The sequence below is a fragment of the Tupaia chinensis genome, unplaced genomic scaffold (genome assembly GCF_000334495.1).
Source record: "Tupaia chinensis unplaced genomic scaffold, TupChi_1.0 Scaffold000350_1, whole genome shotgun sequence".
Classification (NCBI taxonomy): domain Eukaryota; kingdom Metazoa; phylum Chordata; class Mammalia; order Scandentia; family Tupaiidae; genus Tupaia; species Tupaia belangeri.
The window spans coordinates 9328196-9344562 of NW_006159844.1; the positions used below are offsets into that span (position 1 = coordinate 9328196).

General features: G+C 38.9%; 1 protein-coding gene across 1 annotated transcript in view; it reads left to right on the forward strand.

Moving 5' to 3' along the window:
• The window catches only part of HEATR5A (HEAT repeat containing 5A), a 156408-nt gene that overhangs the window by 18795 nt on the left and 121246 nt on the right, over positions 1 to 16367 (forward strand). The window contains exons 3-7 of the mRNA XM_006152391.3: positions 2028 to 2239; positions 3866 to 3974; positions 8581 to 8730; positions 9656 to 9830; positions 15589 to 15749. Of these exons, the coding sequence (XP_006152453.1) occupies positions 2028 to 2239; positions 3866 to 3974; positions 8581 to 8730; positions 9656 to 9830; positions 15589 to 15749 (807 nt within the window). The remainder of the gene's footprint in view (positions 1 to 2027; positions 2240 to 3865; positions 3975 to 8580; positions 8731 to 9655; positions 9831 to 15588; positions 15750 to 16367) is intronic.

Here is a 16367-nt window from a genome sequence, read left to right on the forward strand (position 1 = left end):
ACCAGGTCTGGGACTCACACCATGGTCAGCCATGTGGGAATCCAACACCTTAACTATCACATCACCTGCTGGCCTCTATTATTTTTATTTTTCAGTTTGACCAGGGTGGGGGGGAGTGAGAAAGCAAGCCACCAGGTCCAGGACTCGAACCATGGTCAGCCATGTGAGAATCCAGCACCTTTACTACCATACCACCTATTGGCCCCTATTATTATTTTTTCAGTTTGACCGGGGGCATGGGTAAGAAAGCAAGCTGCCAGGTCTAGGACTTGAACTATGGTCAGCTTTGTGGGAGTCCAGCACCTTAACCCCCTTCCACCTGTCAGCCTCCACATTTATCTTTAAAACCATAGTACTAAAATATAGCACATTTTCATCCCCTCATCAGCATTTTTAATTTTGAAAGAAGTTTGCTCTGTTTAAAAAAGCAAAATGAAATTAGCCAATATTTTTTATATTATTGTAAAAATATGAGGAACAGTAACTACAACTACATTTTTAGTTTCTTTTTTGTTTAGAATTATTTTATTCAATTTTATTTATTTATTTATTTTAATTTGACCAGGGAGGGACAAAGCAAGGGTGAGAGAGGGAAAGTGAGAAAGCAAGCCACCAAATCTGGGACTCACACTGCTGTCGGCCATGTGGGAGTCCAGCGCCCTTAACCACCATGCTCACAGGCATTTTATTATAATATTATATTTCACTTGCATTGTCTTCTGTGTCTTATGTTCCTCTATACATACAAAGTCCTTGTGTAATATAGTGCTAAATAACGTAGTGAAAATTTTACTTACTAAAAAAAGGTGTGAAGACTTTTAAGGGAATAGAAGCTGTCTTAAAAGTCCATGAAATGGGTTAAAAAAAAAAAAGAAAGAAAGAAACTGATTATTCATATCTTCCATCTACTTTCAGCATTTATTAACTTTGCCATGTTTTTTTTTGGAGAAGTTTTTGCTATAGGGCACGTGTGCTCACCGGAGAGACAGACAGAATATGAAAAATCACCCCCCCTGGGGGGATGGCCATACCACAATCCCTTCTCCTCCATTTTCCTCTCAGAATCTTGGGCACGCACGCACACATGCCCAGTGTGAGTTTAAGCCACTAGGTCCAGGACTCGAACCACAGTCAACTATATGAGAGTCCAGCAACATAGCCATTACACCAACTGCTGGTCCCAACTTTGCAATGTTTGATTGATTGATTGAACCACATGAGATGGCACTTCTGAATACTCTAGTATATATTTCTTAAAAATAAGGACATGTTTCTGGCCAGCAGGTGTTCTCATTCTGGTTCTCATGATTTAAAACATATCACAAGTTTGCCGATCTTTAAGAGGAAAAGAAATAAAGCAACCTGTATATTTGAGGAAAAAAAATTAAAGGACAAACTGCTCTATACTAACAAATACTTAAGTATGGAGTTTTAGACCTCAGTGAACACCGGAATACCATTTCCTTTGTAATAATATGCTGTCTTCTTGTTTTAGAGAACAGAGAAGTGAAACGGAATAACAAAGCTGAGCGGAAAACAATATATTGTTAGCCTTTATATACATAAGCTTGCATAAAGAAAATTGCACTAAGCTTAGGAAAAAAGTCTGAATAAGACAGGTAGCCATTAAAAGGTCAACTCTGGTTATAAATTATAGGTTCTGCATTATACACATATCTGGGGTTGTTGGGAAAATCATGACATGTTTTTGCATAGAAAAACACGGCATGACTTTCCTCACAACTTAAAACATAAAGGAGTTAGGCTTTATAATTAAGAAACTGAAGTTAAAAAACAAAAGCAGTCTATCTTTCAAAAATAAAAAAATTTAGAAAAAAGAAAACTCTGTCTTTATTAGTAGAGACTGCAGTACAGTGATCCAGAACTTATTTTTTGGAGTTGTAATTTTTACTCAAAATAGTTTTGTATTTTTTTCAGTTGGTTTTTAAGTGTGTAATAGAGACATTATATTAGAGAGTTTTATATAATTATGTTGAATTTGAACTTTTTGTTACCTTTCTTTCTAGAGTGATGTAAGGGAAAAACAGAAGACGCTTGTTGAACAGCTCCTGTCATTGTTGAACAGCTCGCCAGGGCCTCCTGCCCGCAAACTCCTTGGGAAGAATTTAGCCATACTTTATAGCATTGGAGACACATTCTCTGTCTATGAGACAATCGATAAATGTAATGATCTTATTCGTAGCAAAGATGATTCTCCAAGTTACCTTCCTACTAAACTGTAAGTTAAATATCATAGCTCAGCAGAAAACAGTGTTACTTTCTTGTATCTTTTTTTTTTTTTTTTTGAGAGGTTGTTTGCTATAGGGTGCGTGCACTCGCCAGACAGACAGAGACAGAGAGATAGAAAGCGAGAAATCACCCCCCAGGGTGGATGGCCACGCCGCAATCCCTTCTCAACTCTGTTCTCCTCTTGGGATCCTGGGCACACACGCACACGTGCCCAGCGTGAGTATTAAGCCATCGGGTCCGGGACGCGAACCGCAGTCGACTACACAGGAGTCCGGCAACATAGCCATTATGCTAACTGCTGGTCCCATTGTTGTATCATTTTTATGAACTACCTAAGGTACTTTACATTTATTTTGAAACGAAATACAAATTTAGTTTTATTCACTTTTTAAATATAACTCTTAAAAAAAATCTGATATTTTTCCATTAACTGAGAAACAAAACAGTCACAAAAAAAATTTTTAGGGAACCAGCAGTTAGCGTAATGGCTATGTCGCTGGACTCCCACGTAGTAAACCGAGGTTAGAACACAGGATGTCGCTGGACTCCCACGTAGTCAACCGCGGTTCGAATCTTGGACCCGGTGGCTTACAACTCACGCCGGGCACGTGTGCGTGCGTGCCCAAGATCCCGAAAGGAGAATGGAGGAGAAGGGATTGCGGCGTGACCATCCCCCCTGGGGGGTGATTTCTCGCTTTCTGTCTCTATGTCTCTTTCTGTCTGTCTGGCGAGTGCACGCGCCCTATAGCAAAAACCTCTCAAAAAAAAAAATTTTAGAGTCCAACTGGTGGCCTGGAGGTTAAGGCTACTGGATCCCACATGGCCAACTGCATGGTTGAAGTCTCAGACCTGGTGACCTGAGAAATATATTGGGTTCAAGTGTACATATGCTCAAAATCCTGAGAGGAGAATGGAGGGGAATGGACTACAGCATGTAGTCCATTCACTTTCTCTCCCCTGTCCCCCAAGTATACACACCCTCTGACAAAAACTAGGGGAAAAAAAAAGGAAAAAGAAATTAACTCAAAATATATCCTATTTAAATGTAATGGTTAAAATTATTAAACTGTTTGAAAAAACATAGGAGTAAATCTTTTATTTATTTATTTTTTTGAGAGGTTTTTGCTATAGGGCACATGCGCTTGCCAGAAAGACAGAGAGTTAAAGAGAGACAGAAAGCGAGAAATCACTCCCAAAGGGAGATGGCCACACACACCACAACCCCTTCTCCTTTCTCCTTTCGGGATCTTGGGCACGCATGCACACGTGCCCGGCATGAGTTTAAGCCACCAGGTCCAGGACTCGAACCACGGTCGACTACATGGGACTTCAGCGACATAGCCATTACACTAACTACTGGTCCCCTCAAATATATCCTATTTAAATGTAATAGTTAAAATTATTAAACTGTTTAAAAACAGATCGGAATAAATCTTTATGACTTTGGCTTAGGCAATGATTTCTTGGAACACCAAAAGTACAACTGTCAAAGATAAATGAGATTTCATTATAATTAAAAACACTGATTTTTCAAAGAATACTATCAAGAAAGTGGAAAGAACAACAGCATATACAGAAATCGTGACTAATTTCTAATTTAAATGTTGTATTTCAGTGCTGCTGTGGTATGTTTGGGTTCCTTGTACAAGAAGTTGGGAAGGATACTGGGTAACACCTTTATTGATACAGTCGGGAATATTCTTAAAGCTATGAAGAGTGCAGAAGTAAGTAACTACAAATGCAACCAGAGAATATGTTTGGGTGGTATGTTTGGGTTCCTTGTACGAGAAGTTGGGAAGGATACTGGGTAACATCTTTATTGATACAGTTGGGAATATTCTTAAAGCTATAAAGAGTGCAGAAGTAAGTAACTGCAAGTGCAACCAGAGGATAAAAAGAATAGTGCTTTATGTTTTATGCTTTCTTGAACTAATAAAAATTATTTACATATGACAAGCAAACAGATATGTATATAAATATAGCCACAAATTAAATATTTCCAGTCATGCACAATTTGTGCCCCATGTATTGAATCTTTTTTTTCTTCTTTTTTTTTGAGAGGTTTTTGCTATAGGGCACATGCGCTTGCCAGACAGAGAGAGACAGAAAGCAAGAAATCACCCCCCAGGGTGGATGGCCATGCCGCAATCCCTTCTCCTCCATTCTCCTCTCGGAATCTTGGGCACACACGCACACGCGCCCGGAGTGAGTTCTAAGCCACCGGGTCCGGGACGCGAACCGCAGTCGACTATGTGGGAACCCAGCGACATAGCCATTATGCTAACTGCTGGTTCCCTTGAATCTTTATTAGAAAAGTAATAAAGTATTGACCAATTGCTGGTATGGTGATTATGGCCCTCATGGTGAACTGCATGGTTCAAGTCCCAGAACCAGTGACTTGAAGAACATACTCTGCATGTGTGAGTATGTCAAAAATCTCGAGAGGAGAATGGAGAAGGGATTGCAGTGTGACTGTCCCCCCAGGGGGTGATTTCCCATTTCCCTGTCTTTCTGTCTGGTGAGCACATGTGCCCTGTAGCAAAAAAGAAAGAATAAGAGAGAGAAAGAGAAAAAAAAAAAGAAAAAGAAAGAAAACAAAAGTAATACAGCACAAATTTTTGTATTCATATAAATCCAAATTGGCAAAAACTAAGATATTCCATTCACAGACCCATTCTTGCTCCCTTCCCACTCTACCTTTTTCCGTTAGTGCTTACTAATGCCAGACCAGTATGTTTGTAACTGGGAACTACACAGTTGAAAACTGCTATATACTTCGTGGATGGATAAATTACTGCACTAACATCAGAAGGGAGTAAGGAATATAATTGGGAGAAAAGCATATGGAGGATATGTGAACAGGATCTTGGTGACCTTTTAATTGCCAGAGGAGTATATTCTCAACTCATATATATTATTGATATGTTTGCATCATTTACTACTTATGAACACTTTTTTTGTTGAGACTGCCTCTTCATTTGACTGTAATCTCTTGCCAAATGTAGTTTTATCAGATATGAAATCAGAACATTATGAAAATCTCAACGTGTAAGGTTTTTAATATGTAAGGATAAGTCAGTACCTTTAAATATCAAAACATCATACCTCTTACTATTCTTACCTTACTTAGAAAAGCAGCTCTGAAATAATTTATAGAAATGCCTGATAGTTAACACATTTTTTAAATGTAGCAAGAGGGCCAGCAGGTGGCATGATGTTTAAGGTATTGGATTCTCACAGGGCCAGCTGCAGTTCTAGTCCTAGACCTGGTGACTTGCTTTCTCACTTTCACTTTCCTTGTGACTAAATGAAACCATACACACAAAAGTAACAAGGTAAGATAGTGGAAAATTCTGCGACCAGCAGAAGGCCTAATGGTTATGTTGCTAAACTCCCACATAGTTGACCATACACAGTTCAAGTCCTGGACCTGCAGCTTAAAATTCATGCCAGGCGCATGTGTGTCCAAAATCTTGAGAGAAGAATGGAGAAGAGATTGTGGCATGGCCATCTACCCTGAGGGCTGATTTCTAGCTTTTTGTCTCTCTCTTTCTCCAACGCGTACGCATGCCCTACAACAAAAATCTCTCTTTAAAAAAAAAAAAGTGTGTGTGTGTGTGTGTGTGTGTGTGTGTGTGTATACGTGTACATAGGGGCTAGCAGGTGGCATTGTAGTTAAAGGCGCTGGATTCCCACATGGCCCACCACAGTTCGAGTCCTGGACCTGGCAGCTTTCTTTCTCGTTTTCCCTTTCTCTCTCTTTCTGTCTCTCTCTGGTCAAATTAAAAAATAATAACAGGAGCCAGCAGATGGCGTAATGGGTATGTCATTGGACTCCCATGTAGTTGACCCTGGTTCAAGTCCTGGACCCAGTAACTTAAACTCATGCCAGGCACGTGTGCATGTGTGCCTAAGATCCTAAGAGGAGAAATGAGGAGAAGGGATTGCGTTGTGGCCATCCCCCTGGGAGGTGATTTCTCGCTTTCTGTCTCTCTGTCTGTCTTTCTGGTGAGCATATGTGCCCTCTCCAAAAAAAATAATGATAACAAATAGAGTTAAAGAAATAATTTAAAATATTTATATGAAAATTCTAATATAAAATGTATTTACTTTTAAAAAGGATGGGAGGTGATTCAAGAATTTTAAGAAGTTAATTCTGGGACCAGCAGTTAGCGTAATGGCTATGTCGCTGAACTCCCATGTAGCCGTCTGTGGTTCAAGTCCCAGACCCGGTAGCTTAAACTCATACCGGGTACATGTGTGTGCGTGCCCCAAGATACTGAGAGGAGAATGGAGGAGAAGGGGTTGTAGTGTGGCCATCCCCCTGGAGGGTGATTTCTCGCTTTGAGTCTCTCTGTCTCCTTGGCAAGTGCATGTGCCTATAGGAAAAAAATCTTTCTTAAAAAAGGAAGAAAAGAAAAGAAAGGAAGGAAAAGAAAAGGAAAGGAAAGAAAACAAGGTACCTAGAGGCCATCAGGTGCCCTGGTGGTTAAGGGCGCTGGACTTCTACATGGCTGGCCACGGTTTGAGTCATGGACCTGGTGGCTTGCTTTTTCACTTTCCTTCTCTCTCTCTTTCTCTCTCTCTCTCGGCTCTGTCCCTCTCTGGTCAAATTAAAAGAAAGAAATGAATAAATAAGTACAGTTAAATAAAATAATTCTTAAAAAAAAAAAGAAGTGAATTCTGTAACACAAAATGGTGAGAATTTGATCAGCAGGTCACTTCTCAGCAGTAGTTACCTTAAAGATTAAAGATGATTCAGGAGAAGAGACTTTATCATGAATCTGGTTTATTTAAAAGCAGGTGTCTGTAAGAACTTATGCTTACTGAGGCATAGCCATTTGAAACATTTTTCTCTTATCTTCATTGTTTAAACTATAATACTTTTATATCCCATAGTAAGCAGAGAATTACTCTATAGATATCAAAAAATTTTTAATTATTTGTAAATATTACTTCCTTATTTTTTATCTTTGTGATTTAGTTGGTCAGGTATCACAATATTTTATAAGTATCAAGAGAGTTGTACCTTGGATTTGTGCTCACCCGTGATATACAGCATTCAAAACTGTCTAAAAGAAGAAGTTTCCCAGGGACCAACAGTTAACATAATGGCTGTGTCGCTGGACTCCCACGTAGTCGACCACGGTTTGAGTCCTAGACCCAGGGGCTTAAACTCACACCGGGTGCGTGTGCGTGTGTGCCCAAGATCCTGAGAGGAGAATGGAAGAGAAGGGATTGCGGTGTGGCCATCCCCCCTGGGGGGTGATTTCTCGCTTTTTGTCTCTCTGTCTCTCTCTGTCTGTCTGGTGAGCGCACGCGCCCTATAGCAAAAACCTCTTAAAAAAAAAAAAAGTTTCCCGGTGACATCCATTTTATGATGTCTACCTGTGACTTCGTGCTTCTTTTAAACATGGAATTTAATATTATTACTATGAAAATGATTCTTAATGCTGATTTTTTTCTTCCTTCAGCTTTATCTACCTTCAATGGCCTTAAATTCCTGGGTTATAAAAGTAGTTTTGGAGCATTTAGTGAAATTTAGAAATACAAACAACTTATACTTATCGATTGTTTTTATGTGCCCCGCACTGTGGTGAAAGTTTACCCACAGGAGCATATTTACTTTTGTCACTGGCTCTATGAGATTCATCTTCTCCTCATTTTATAGATGAGGAAATAAAACAAATGGTCATGGAGCTCCTGAGGGTCAGAGACAAGGTTCAGACTCAGGTCTTTTAAATTCTAAAGTCAAGACTTTTTAAATTCAGAATTAAAGTATCCCAATCAATAAATGATAACAAAATACTAATAGCCACCAAATCTACTGAGCATGTCCATCACTTTTAGCACTTTGCATCTACTAACTCATTTGTTTTTTTAAACAATCTGCGAGGTAGATAGTAATACCTTCATTTTAGAGGTAAAGAAACAGATTTGTCTTAGTTTATGTAACCAGTAGGTAGCAGAACCTGTGTTTTCTTTGTTACCTCATAACAACCATTTATTGTATACTAATGACATGCAAACATTGTGCAAGGCACTTTTCATTTCATTTAATTAATTCATTCATTTATAATTAATTCAATCTTCACATCAACACTGTGATATTTGTATTATGTTGAAATGTACTATTGATAACATTTTTCAAATGGTAAATACTTCATAAGATAGTAACTATTAATGTTTCCTGATGTTGGAATGTGTTAGTATGTACAAAGATATTATTTGCTTAGTATTTGAGATAAATATCAATGATTAATGCTATTCCTCACAGTGAAATTTTTTTAAAAATTTATTCTTTATTTTAATTGCTTTTCTTTTTGGTAGTCTCAAGGTCGATATGAGATTATGCTAAGTCTGCAAAATATATTGAATGGGCTGGGAGCTGCTGCTACACCTTGCCACAGGGATATTTATAAAGCTGCTAGATCCTGCTTAACAGATAGATCCATGGCTGTTCGTTGTGCTGCTGCAAAGGTAATGTGATCTGAAAAGCACATTTTCTAAAAATTGATAAAATTAAATCATATTATCTCTGTTAAAGTATTAGTGACAGCTACATGATCTTAGAGTTACAACTGTGGTAAACAGCTTGTTGACCTACTCAGGAACTAAGGACTAGAAAGTTTCACAAACTTTCCAAGGTTCAGGTAGTTAGCAGTACATTGTCAGAGGGTGGGAAGTTGAAGCTTCCAGACAGAAATTTATCTTTTTAATAGGTTGAGCATCTCTAACTTGAAAAATCCAAAATTCAGAATGCTCCAAAATCTGAAACTTTTTGAGTACTAACAAAAAGTGATGCCACAAGTGGAAGATTTCACATTCAGATCTTGTGACAGGTCCCAGTCAAAACACTATAATGCAAAAATGCTATATAAATTTACCTCTAGACTATGTATATAAGGTATATATGAAACAAATGAATTTTGTGTTTAGAGTTGATCTCATTCCCAAGATATCTCATTATGTACATGTAAATCTAATAAATCTGAAGAAGTCCAAAATCTGAAACACTTCTGGTCCAAAGCATTTTGAATAAGGGTTACTCAACCTGCATTCATTCTACTCTGTTATACTATTTCTTAACTGTGTAAACTAAAATTTACATTCAAGGTTGATGTTTCAAAGTGATTTTTAGTTTTTAATCATAACACGATTGTTCTTAACATAGTTGGTTAGATAGTGCAATAAAGCTGGTTTTTTTTCAGTTGGAATTGTTCCCATGGTTGTTCGTAGCTAACAGATTGATTGTAAAGGCATTTTTCTTAGGCTAGTGACTTAGAAATGTCAGTACTTTATGTATTATTTTTATTTGACCCTGATAGTTTCTGCAACTTATATAAATCTAAACCTGACATTTATATTTTGTTTGTCATTGTTTTCTGTTTGTCCAATTGAGTAGTGTCTCCTTGAACTTCAAAATGAGGCCGTCTTTATGTGGAGTACTGACCTAGACAGTGTGGCCACACTGTGTTTTAAGTCTTTTGAAGGTTCCAGTTACGATGTGCGGATTTCAGTTTCAAAGCTACTGGGCACGGTATTGGCTAAAGCTGTAGTTTCTAAACGTCCAGCGGCAGGTAAATTTGTATAATTATGTTCAAAATATCGTCTGTAATTTTTTTCCCAGTTGATATGAAAAATGTATGTCGCGTTATAGGTACCTATTAGTGCTCCTGAAAAGAAGCAAACTATAAATCAATTTTAGTTCATAAACATTGCTGAAGTCAAAGATTTCATTCCCAAATAACTCAGTAAAAAAAAAAAAAAAGGTAAAAAAATATACACTCTCTTAAAGTGTAGTACCCTTTTACTCAGTCATCGTTTTCCTTTATGTTGTGGCCTTTTTTTTCTTTTTCCTTTTTTAAGTTCATTTATTTCTTCCATAAGTGAGAATGATGCCTTGATTTCTTATTTTTTCAAAGAATCATTTATTTAATTTTTTTTATCATTACTATTAATTTTTAATTTGCTACAGGGCATGTATACTCACCAGAGAGGTAGACAGAGACAGAGACAGAGAGGGAGGGAGAAAAAGTGAGAAAGCCAGCTGCCAGGTCTGGGACTCAAACTGTGGTCAACCATATGGGAGTCTAGCACCCTAACCACCATGCTACCTGCTGGCCCTGTTGCCTGGATTTATATCTTTTGCCGTAGAGTATATGTGCTTACTAGAGAGAGACAGAGAGGGAACTAGAGAAATCACCCCCTGGGAGGGTAGCCATGTTGCTATCCCTTCTTCTCCATTCTCCTCTTGGGATTTTGGACACCATGGACACATGCCCAGTATGATTTTTTTAAGTTTCCAGATCTGGGATTAAACCACAGTCTAACCACATGGGAGTCCAGCACCTTAACCACTACACCACTGCTGACCCTCTCCTTGACTACCTTGATACATACAGAATTGGGACTCCTTTAAGAATAGCCAATTCTAGGTTCAGGGCAGGGAAAATCTAATATGAGCCTAGGATATCTTGTAGCAAGAAGTAAGGAGTTTCTACTGATGGGCTTTCTGAAGAGATGTCTCCTCTTCAAATCCAAGGAAGTATTAGAATCAAAGGGAATAATGATGGGAGTGGATTATAACCTGTTAAATAAAAAAGCTATGAGTGTAAAGAAACAAAAATAACAAAACAAAAAAAGCTATGAATACAGACTGAATACAAATAAAGTATATGGAAAGCTCTTTTTTAAGTAGAATGCCAACTTACAACTATAGAAGGGATGGTTATTAAAAATGACCCTTTTTTGCAGTCATTACTGTAATGATTTGGGCAGGGAGGAATCCTCAGTAGATTTTTGTACAAAAATTTGATGGACCACAGGTTATTTACACCATCTTAAAGTATTGCCACATAGATTGCATAATAATTACAAATGATTATATTCCAATGTATAAATCTGGCATACTGACCTTATTCAAATTTTTAAAGCTAGTATTACCACTATTGGTACAGACTTGATACCATACCTGACGGTTCTTTTGGATGTTTTACATTGAGAAGGATACAGCATCATTTATGCCCAAAGGTCTAAGGAAATACCAAACAAACTCAAATTAAGGGCAGTTCTATAAAACACCTAACCATAAATGTCTTCTTCAAAAGAGACAGTAAATGGGACCAGCAGTTAGCGTAATGGCTATGTCCCTGGACTCCCATGTAGTTGACCATGGTTCACGTCCCAGACCCGGTGGCTTAAAACTTACACTGGGCGTATGTGCATATGTGCCCAAGATCCCAAGAGGAGAATGGAGAAGGGATTGTGGCATGGCCATCCCCCCTGGGGGCTGATTTCTCGCTTTGTGTGTCTCTCTCTCTGTCTGGTGAGCACACGCGCCCTATAGCAAAAACCTCTCAAAAAAAAAAAAAAAAAGAAAAGAGACAGTAATGAAGAAAATACAACAAGTATAGTTGAGTTATTTGGAATCTAGTCTTACATCTTTTTTTTAAATAATTTATATATATCCATCCACTGTACTAAACTACAAGTACCTTGCTCTAACTCATCATCATCCCTGTTCAAATGAATGGATCGCTACTATTGAGTTGCCCTACTTCTGCTTTTGTCCCACCTCCATAGTCTAGTCTCACAAACAATAGATTCTATCACCCTTCTGCCTACTGACACCTCATTTCAGGCATATACTTATAATAATCATCTGCAAGCTGAGGACCAGCAGGTGGCATGGTGGTTAAGGCGCTGGACATGCCCACATGGCCGACCAGGGTTCAAGTCTTGAATCTGGTGGCTTGCTTTCCACTTCCTCTCTCTCTCACTCTCTACCTCTGTCTCTCTCTGGTTAAATTAAAAAATAAATGAATGAATAAATTAAATAAAATAAATAATTAAAAAAATAATTATCTGCAAGGTCCTTTGTCTTCTGTCCCTTTCTTTACATGCTGGCCGTTCTCCTACTATATCGTCTCTACAACTCTATCCATAACTTTCTACTTGACAGTCATATTCCTCCCTCCTCAGGCCTTTTTGCTATAGATGTTTCCTCTACCTAGAGCACTTTTTCCTCCAGATATCTTCACACCTAATACCCTACACTTAAACAGTGCATTGTAACCTTTTCAGTGAATTCCATCCCATGATCTTTAAAATCCAAAAAAAACCACTTTTCCCTTCCCTGCTATTCCTTACCTCATTTTATCCTACCCTATTTTCTGCATTGTTTTTGGTGTGTTTTGTTGTTGTTTATTTGTTTAGGTTTTTGCCATAGGGCACATGCGCTTGTTGGTCTGCGGAGAGATACAGAGAGAGAAAAAGTAAGAAAATACCCCTCAGAGGTATGGCCACACCACTGCATTCTCCTTTTAGGATTTTGGGCATGCTTGTACATGTGTCCAGTGTGATTTTCAAGCCATCAGGTCCAGGACTTCAACTTAGGTTGGCCATGTAGAAATCCAGCCACCTTAACCACCATACCACCTCCTGGCCCCTTTATTTATTTATCTTTTAAGTTTATTTCTTTCTTCTATAAGAGAGACAGATACAACAGGTTCTCATGCTGCAATTCACTCCTAGGCTCAGCCATTCTATATCCTGAGCACATTGCCTTTGTCAGTGTGTACAAACAGGCTCTGGATAAAAATCCCAGACCTTCTCACGTGGTCTGTGTGTTACCACTGTGCTGTCATCTGTCCTCTCTGTATGGTTGTTTTCTTTAATTTGTTTTTTAGTTTTGCCAGAGGCCCCATGTACTTATTGGAAAAAGAGAAAAAGGAAAAGCGAGAATGGGGAATGGGCATGCTGCAGTCACTTCTCCATCTTCTCTTGGGATTTTGAGCATGCATGCATATGTGCCCAGCATGTCTTTTAAGCTACCATGGAGTTGGCCTTGTGGGATCTAGCTGCCTTAACCACCATGCCACGGACTGGCCCTTTGCATGGTTTTCAATCACCATTAACATACTACATACTTAGTCATGTTTTACCTTTCTTGTCTCTTCCTAGAATTTATGACCCATGAAAGCATGGATCCCACTGTGTTCACTAATGTTTCTCTCTCAAATACCAAGATAGATTTTCATTTTTTTTTTTTTGGAGAGGTTTTTGCTATAGGGTGCATGCGCTCGCCACAGACAGACAGAGAGAGACATAGAGACAGAAAGTAAGAAAGTAAGAAATCATCCCCCCCAGAGGGGATGGTCACGCCACAATCCCTCTTCTCCATTCTCCTCTTGGGATCTTGGGCACACACGCACATGGGCCCGGCATTGAGTTTTTTTTTTTTTTTTTTAACCATTGTCCAGGACTCGAACCGCAGTCATTAGCCATGTGGGAATCCAGCACCTTAACCTTCACGCCACCTGCAGACGCTGGTGTGAGCTTTAAGCCACCGGGTCCGAGATGTGAACCGCGGTCGACTACGTGGGAGTCCAGCGACATAGCCATTACGCTAACTGCTGGTTCCCCTAAGATAGATTTTCATTTGTCTGGGATTATTTTCTGTTTGGGCTAGGAAGTAGATTTTTTTATTTATAACTTTACCAAAATTTTATCTCTCTATTGATACATAATTCAAGTCTATTACTGGTGTTAGAGCTTGTGGCCATTTGTTTTAAAAAAAATATGAAAGGAGGAAATGGGTCATTTATTTGTAAAGATATTTCCCTAGAGAGACCATCAGTTAGTGTAATGGCTATGTTGCTGGATTCCCACTTAGTCGACCGCGGTTCGCGGCCCGGACCTGGGGGGGTAACGCCGGGCGCGTGTGCGCGCGTGCCCAAGATCCCGAGAGGAGAATGGAGGAGAAGGGATTGTGGCATGGCCATCCCCCCCTGGGGGATGATTTCTCGCTTTCTGTCTCTCTGTCTCTCTCGCTGTCTGTCTGGCGAGCACACGTGCTCTATAGCAACAACCTCTCCAAAAAAAAATTTTTTAAATGTATTTCCCTAGTTATTTAAAGGGAGAAACTCAGCTCTGTCAAAACTGAGTGCAGGGAGCCGGCAGGTGGCATAGTGGTTAAGACACTGGACTCTCACGTGGCTGATCACTGAGTCCCCGCACGAGTCCATGGCAGCTTGCTTTCTCACTTTCCCTCTTTCTCTCTGGCCAAATTAAAAAATAATAATAAGTTAAAAAAAAAAAAAAAAAAACTGAGGGCAACCTTAAATATTGCTGCCCTAACTAATGTCTTAATTACTGTAGTTTAAAGGCCAGCTGAGTAGTTTCATTGATATTTAACTTTGATTTATTCAAAGATTGAGGGAATAACGAATTGTATTGCCAGTTGAGGGTTTTTCAAAACATGACATGGTAGATACTTAATGTAAATTTCATTAAGCATTTGGAAAAATAAAAATATAAGTTTCCCATTCTTAGTATTTGAAAATTTTCAAAGCACTGTATCACACTTCCATTCATGGAGAACTGAGATAATTTTGTTTAAGTTTTTTCGGTTTTAGAAGACCGTTACCCTTTTTTAGGTTTTGCTATAGGGTGCATGTACTTGCTGGAGAGACAGAGAGGGAAAGTAAGAAATTACCCCTTGGGGGGATGGCCATGCCACAATCCCTTCTCCATTCCTCTGGGATTTGGGGCACATCTACATTATATTTTATTTATTCTTATTGTTATTATTTTAAACATTTAACCAGAGGAAGGGAGAGAGAGAGAAAGTTAGAAAGCAAGCCACAAGGTCCAGGATTTGAAGTGTGGTTGGCCATGTGGGAGTCCAGCGCCTTCACCATCATGCCACCTGCCAGCCCAAGTTAGCCTTTTAACTTTGAGGAAAGCAAGCAATTGAGCATAATCTTAAGGTGGCATGGGCTTTAAGCTCGCCTTAAAATGGTATTTCAGGGTCCATTCTGATTTGACCTCTGAACTCGTATGACTTTTGTGTGTGTGGTGTGTGTGTGTATGTGTGTGTGTGTGTGTGTATGTGTACATTCGTGTGTAGTATCCTGTAAGCTGTGCATTTTGTTTGAATTTTTAGTTTATTTTTGTTTCTGTTAACATGTTCTCTTTTTGGTCTTTTTTTTTTTTTTTTTGAGAGGTTTTCGCTATAGGGCGCACGCGCTCGCCAGACAGACAGAGAGAGAGACAGAGAGACAGAAAGCGAGAAATCACCCCCCCACGGGGATGGCCACGCCACAGTCCCTTCTCCTCCATTCTCTTGGGATCTTGGGCATGCACGCACACGCACCCGGCGTGAGTCTCAAGCCCCCAGGTCCGGGACACAAACCGTGGTCGACTACGTGGGAGTCCAGTGACATAGCCATTATGCTAACTGCTGGTCCCAACACATTGTCTTTTTGCAAATTAAGATCATACATTTAAATGGAGTTTATGATATACAAGTCACAGTTTTGTTGTTTGTCATAGCAGGCTCACGTCAGAGCATTCGCAGAGTATCTCTGGAGGAAGTTCTGGAATTACTGGGAACAGGATTTCTACGTGGGAGTTCAGGATTTCTTCGAGCCAGTGGAGATATGCTGAAAGGAACCAGTTCAGTCAGTAGGGAGGTTCGAGTTGGAGTTACTCAGGTCAGAATCAGTTTCTAAATGTACCTCTTGCTGAAAAATTTTAGTCTCTGACTAAAAGTGTCGTTGTGCAAGGTTACCACTTACACTGTCATATTTATAAATAGAGGTGGTAAGGCCAAACTACTTTTTAAATACTAGGTTACCAGTAAGACAACCTTATTACTATTAAATATTTTCAGTTCCTAGTAATGTAAGGTTTTTATTTCTTTAGAAACTCAAACAACAGTTTTTTTTTGTTTCTAGCCCTTGTGTTTTTCTGTGTCTTATGGCTTAATATTTTTTTCATCATGTTTGTATATGCCCATAAAGTTCACATGTATGCTTTTAGGTACATATTATTTCGCATGGGTAATATAATAATTTTATATGACCTTTTCCTAAAGATTACAACATGTAATCTACTTCATTGCATAAGTATTAAAGATTTTAAAAACTGACTTTTTAGAAAAGGTACCTTAGAATAAAACAGCACAGAGGTCTCTGTATTTTTTTCTTAAATTATCTTTTTCCTAAATGCTATTATGGTTCAAAGCAAACGTATTTTTAAAAATTTATATCTAGCCTTACTTTTTTTTTTTTTTGCTATAGGGCCGCGGCGCTCACCAGACAGACAGAAGG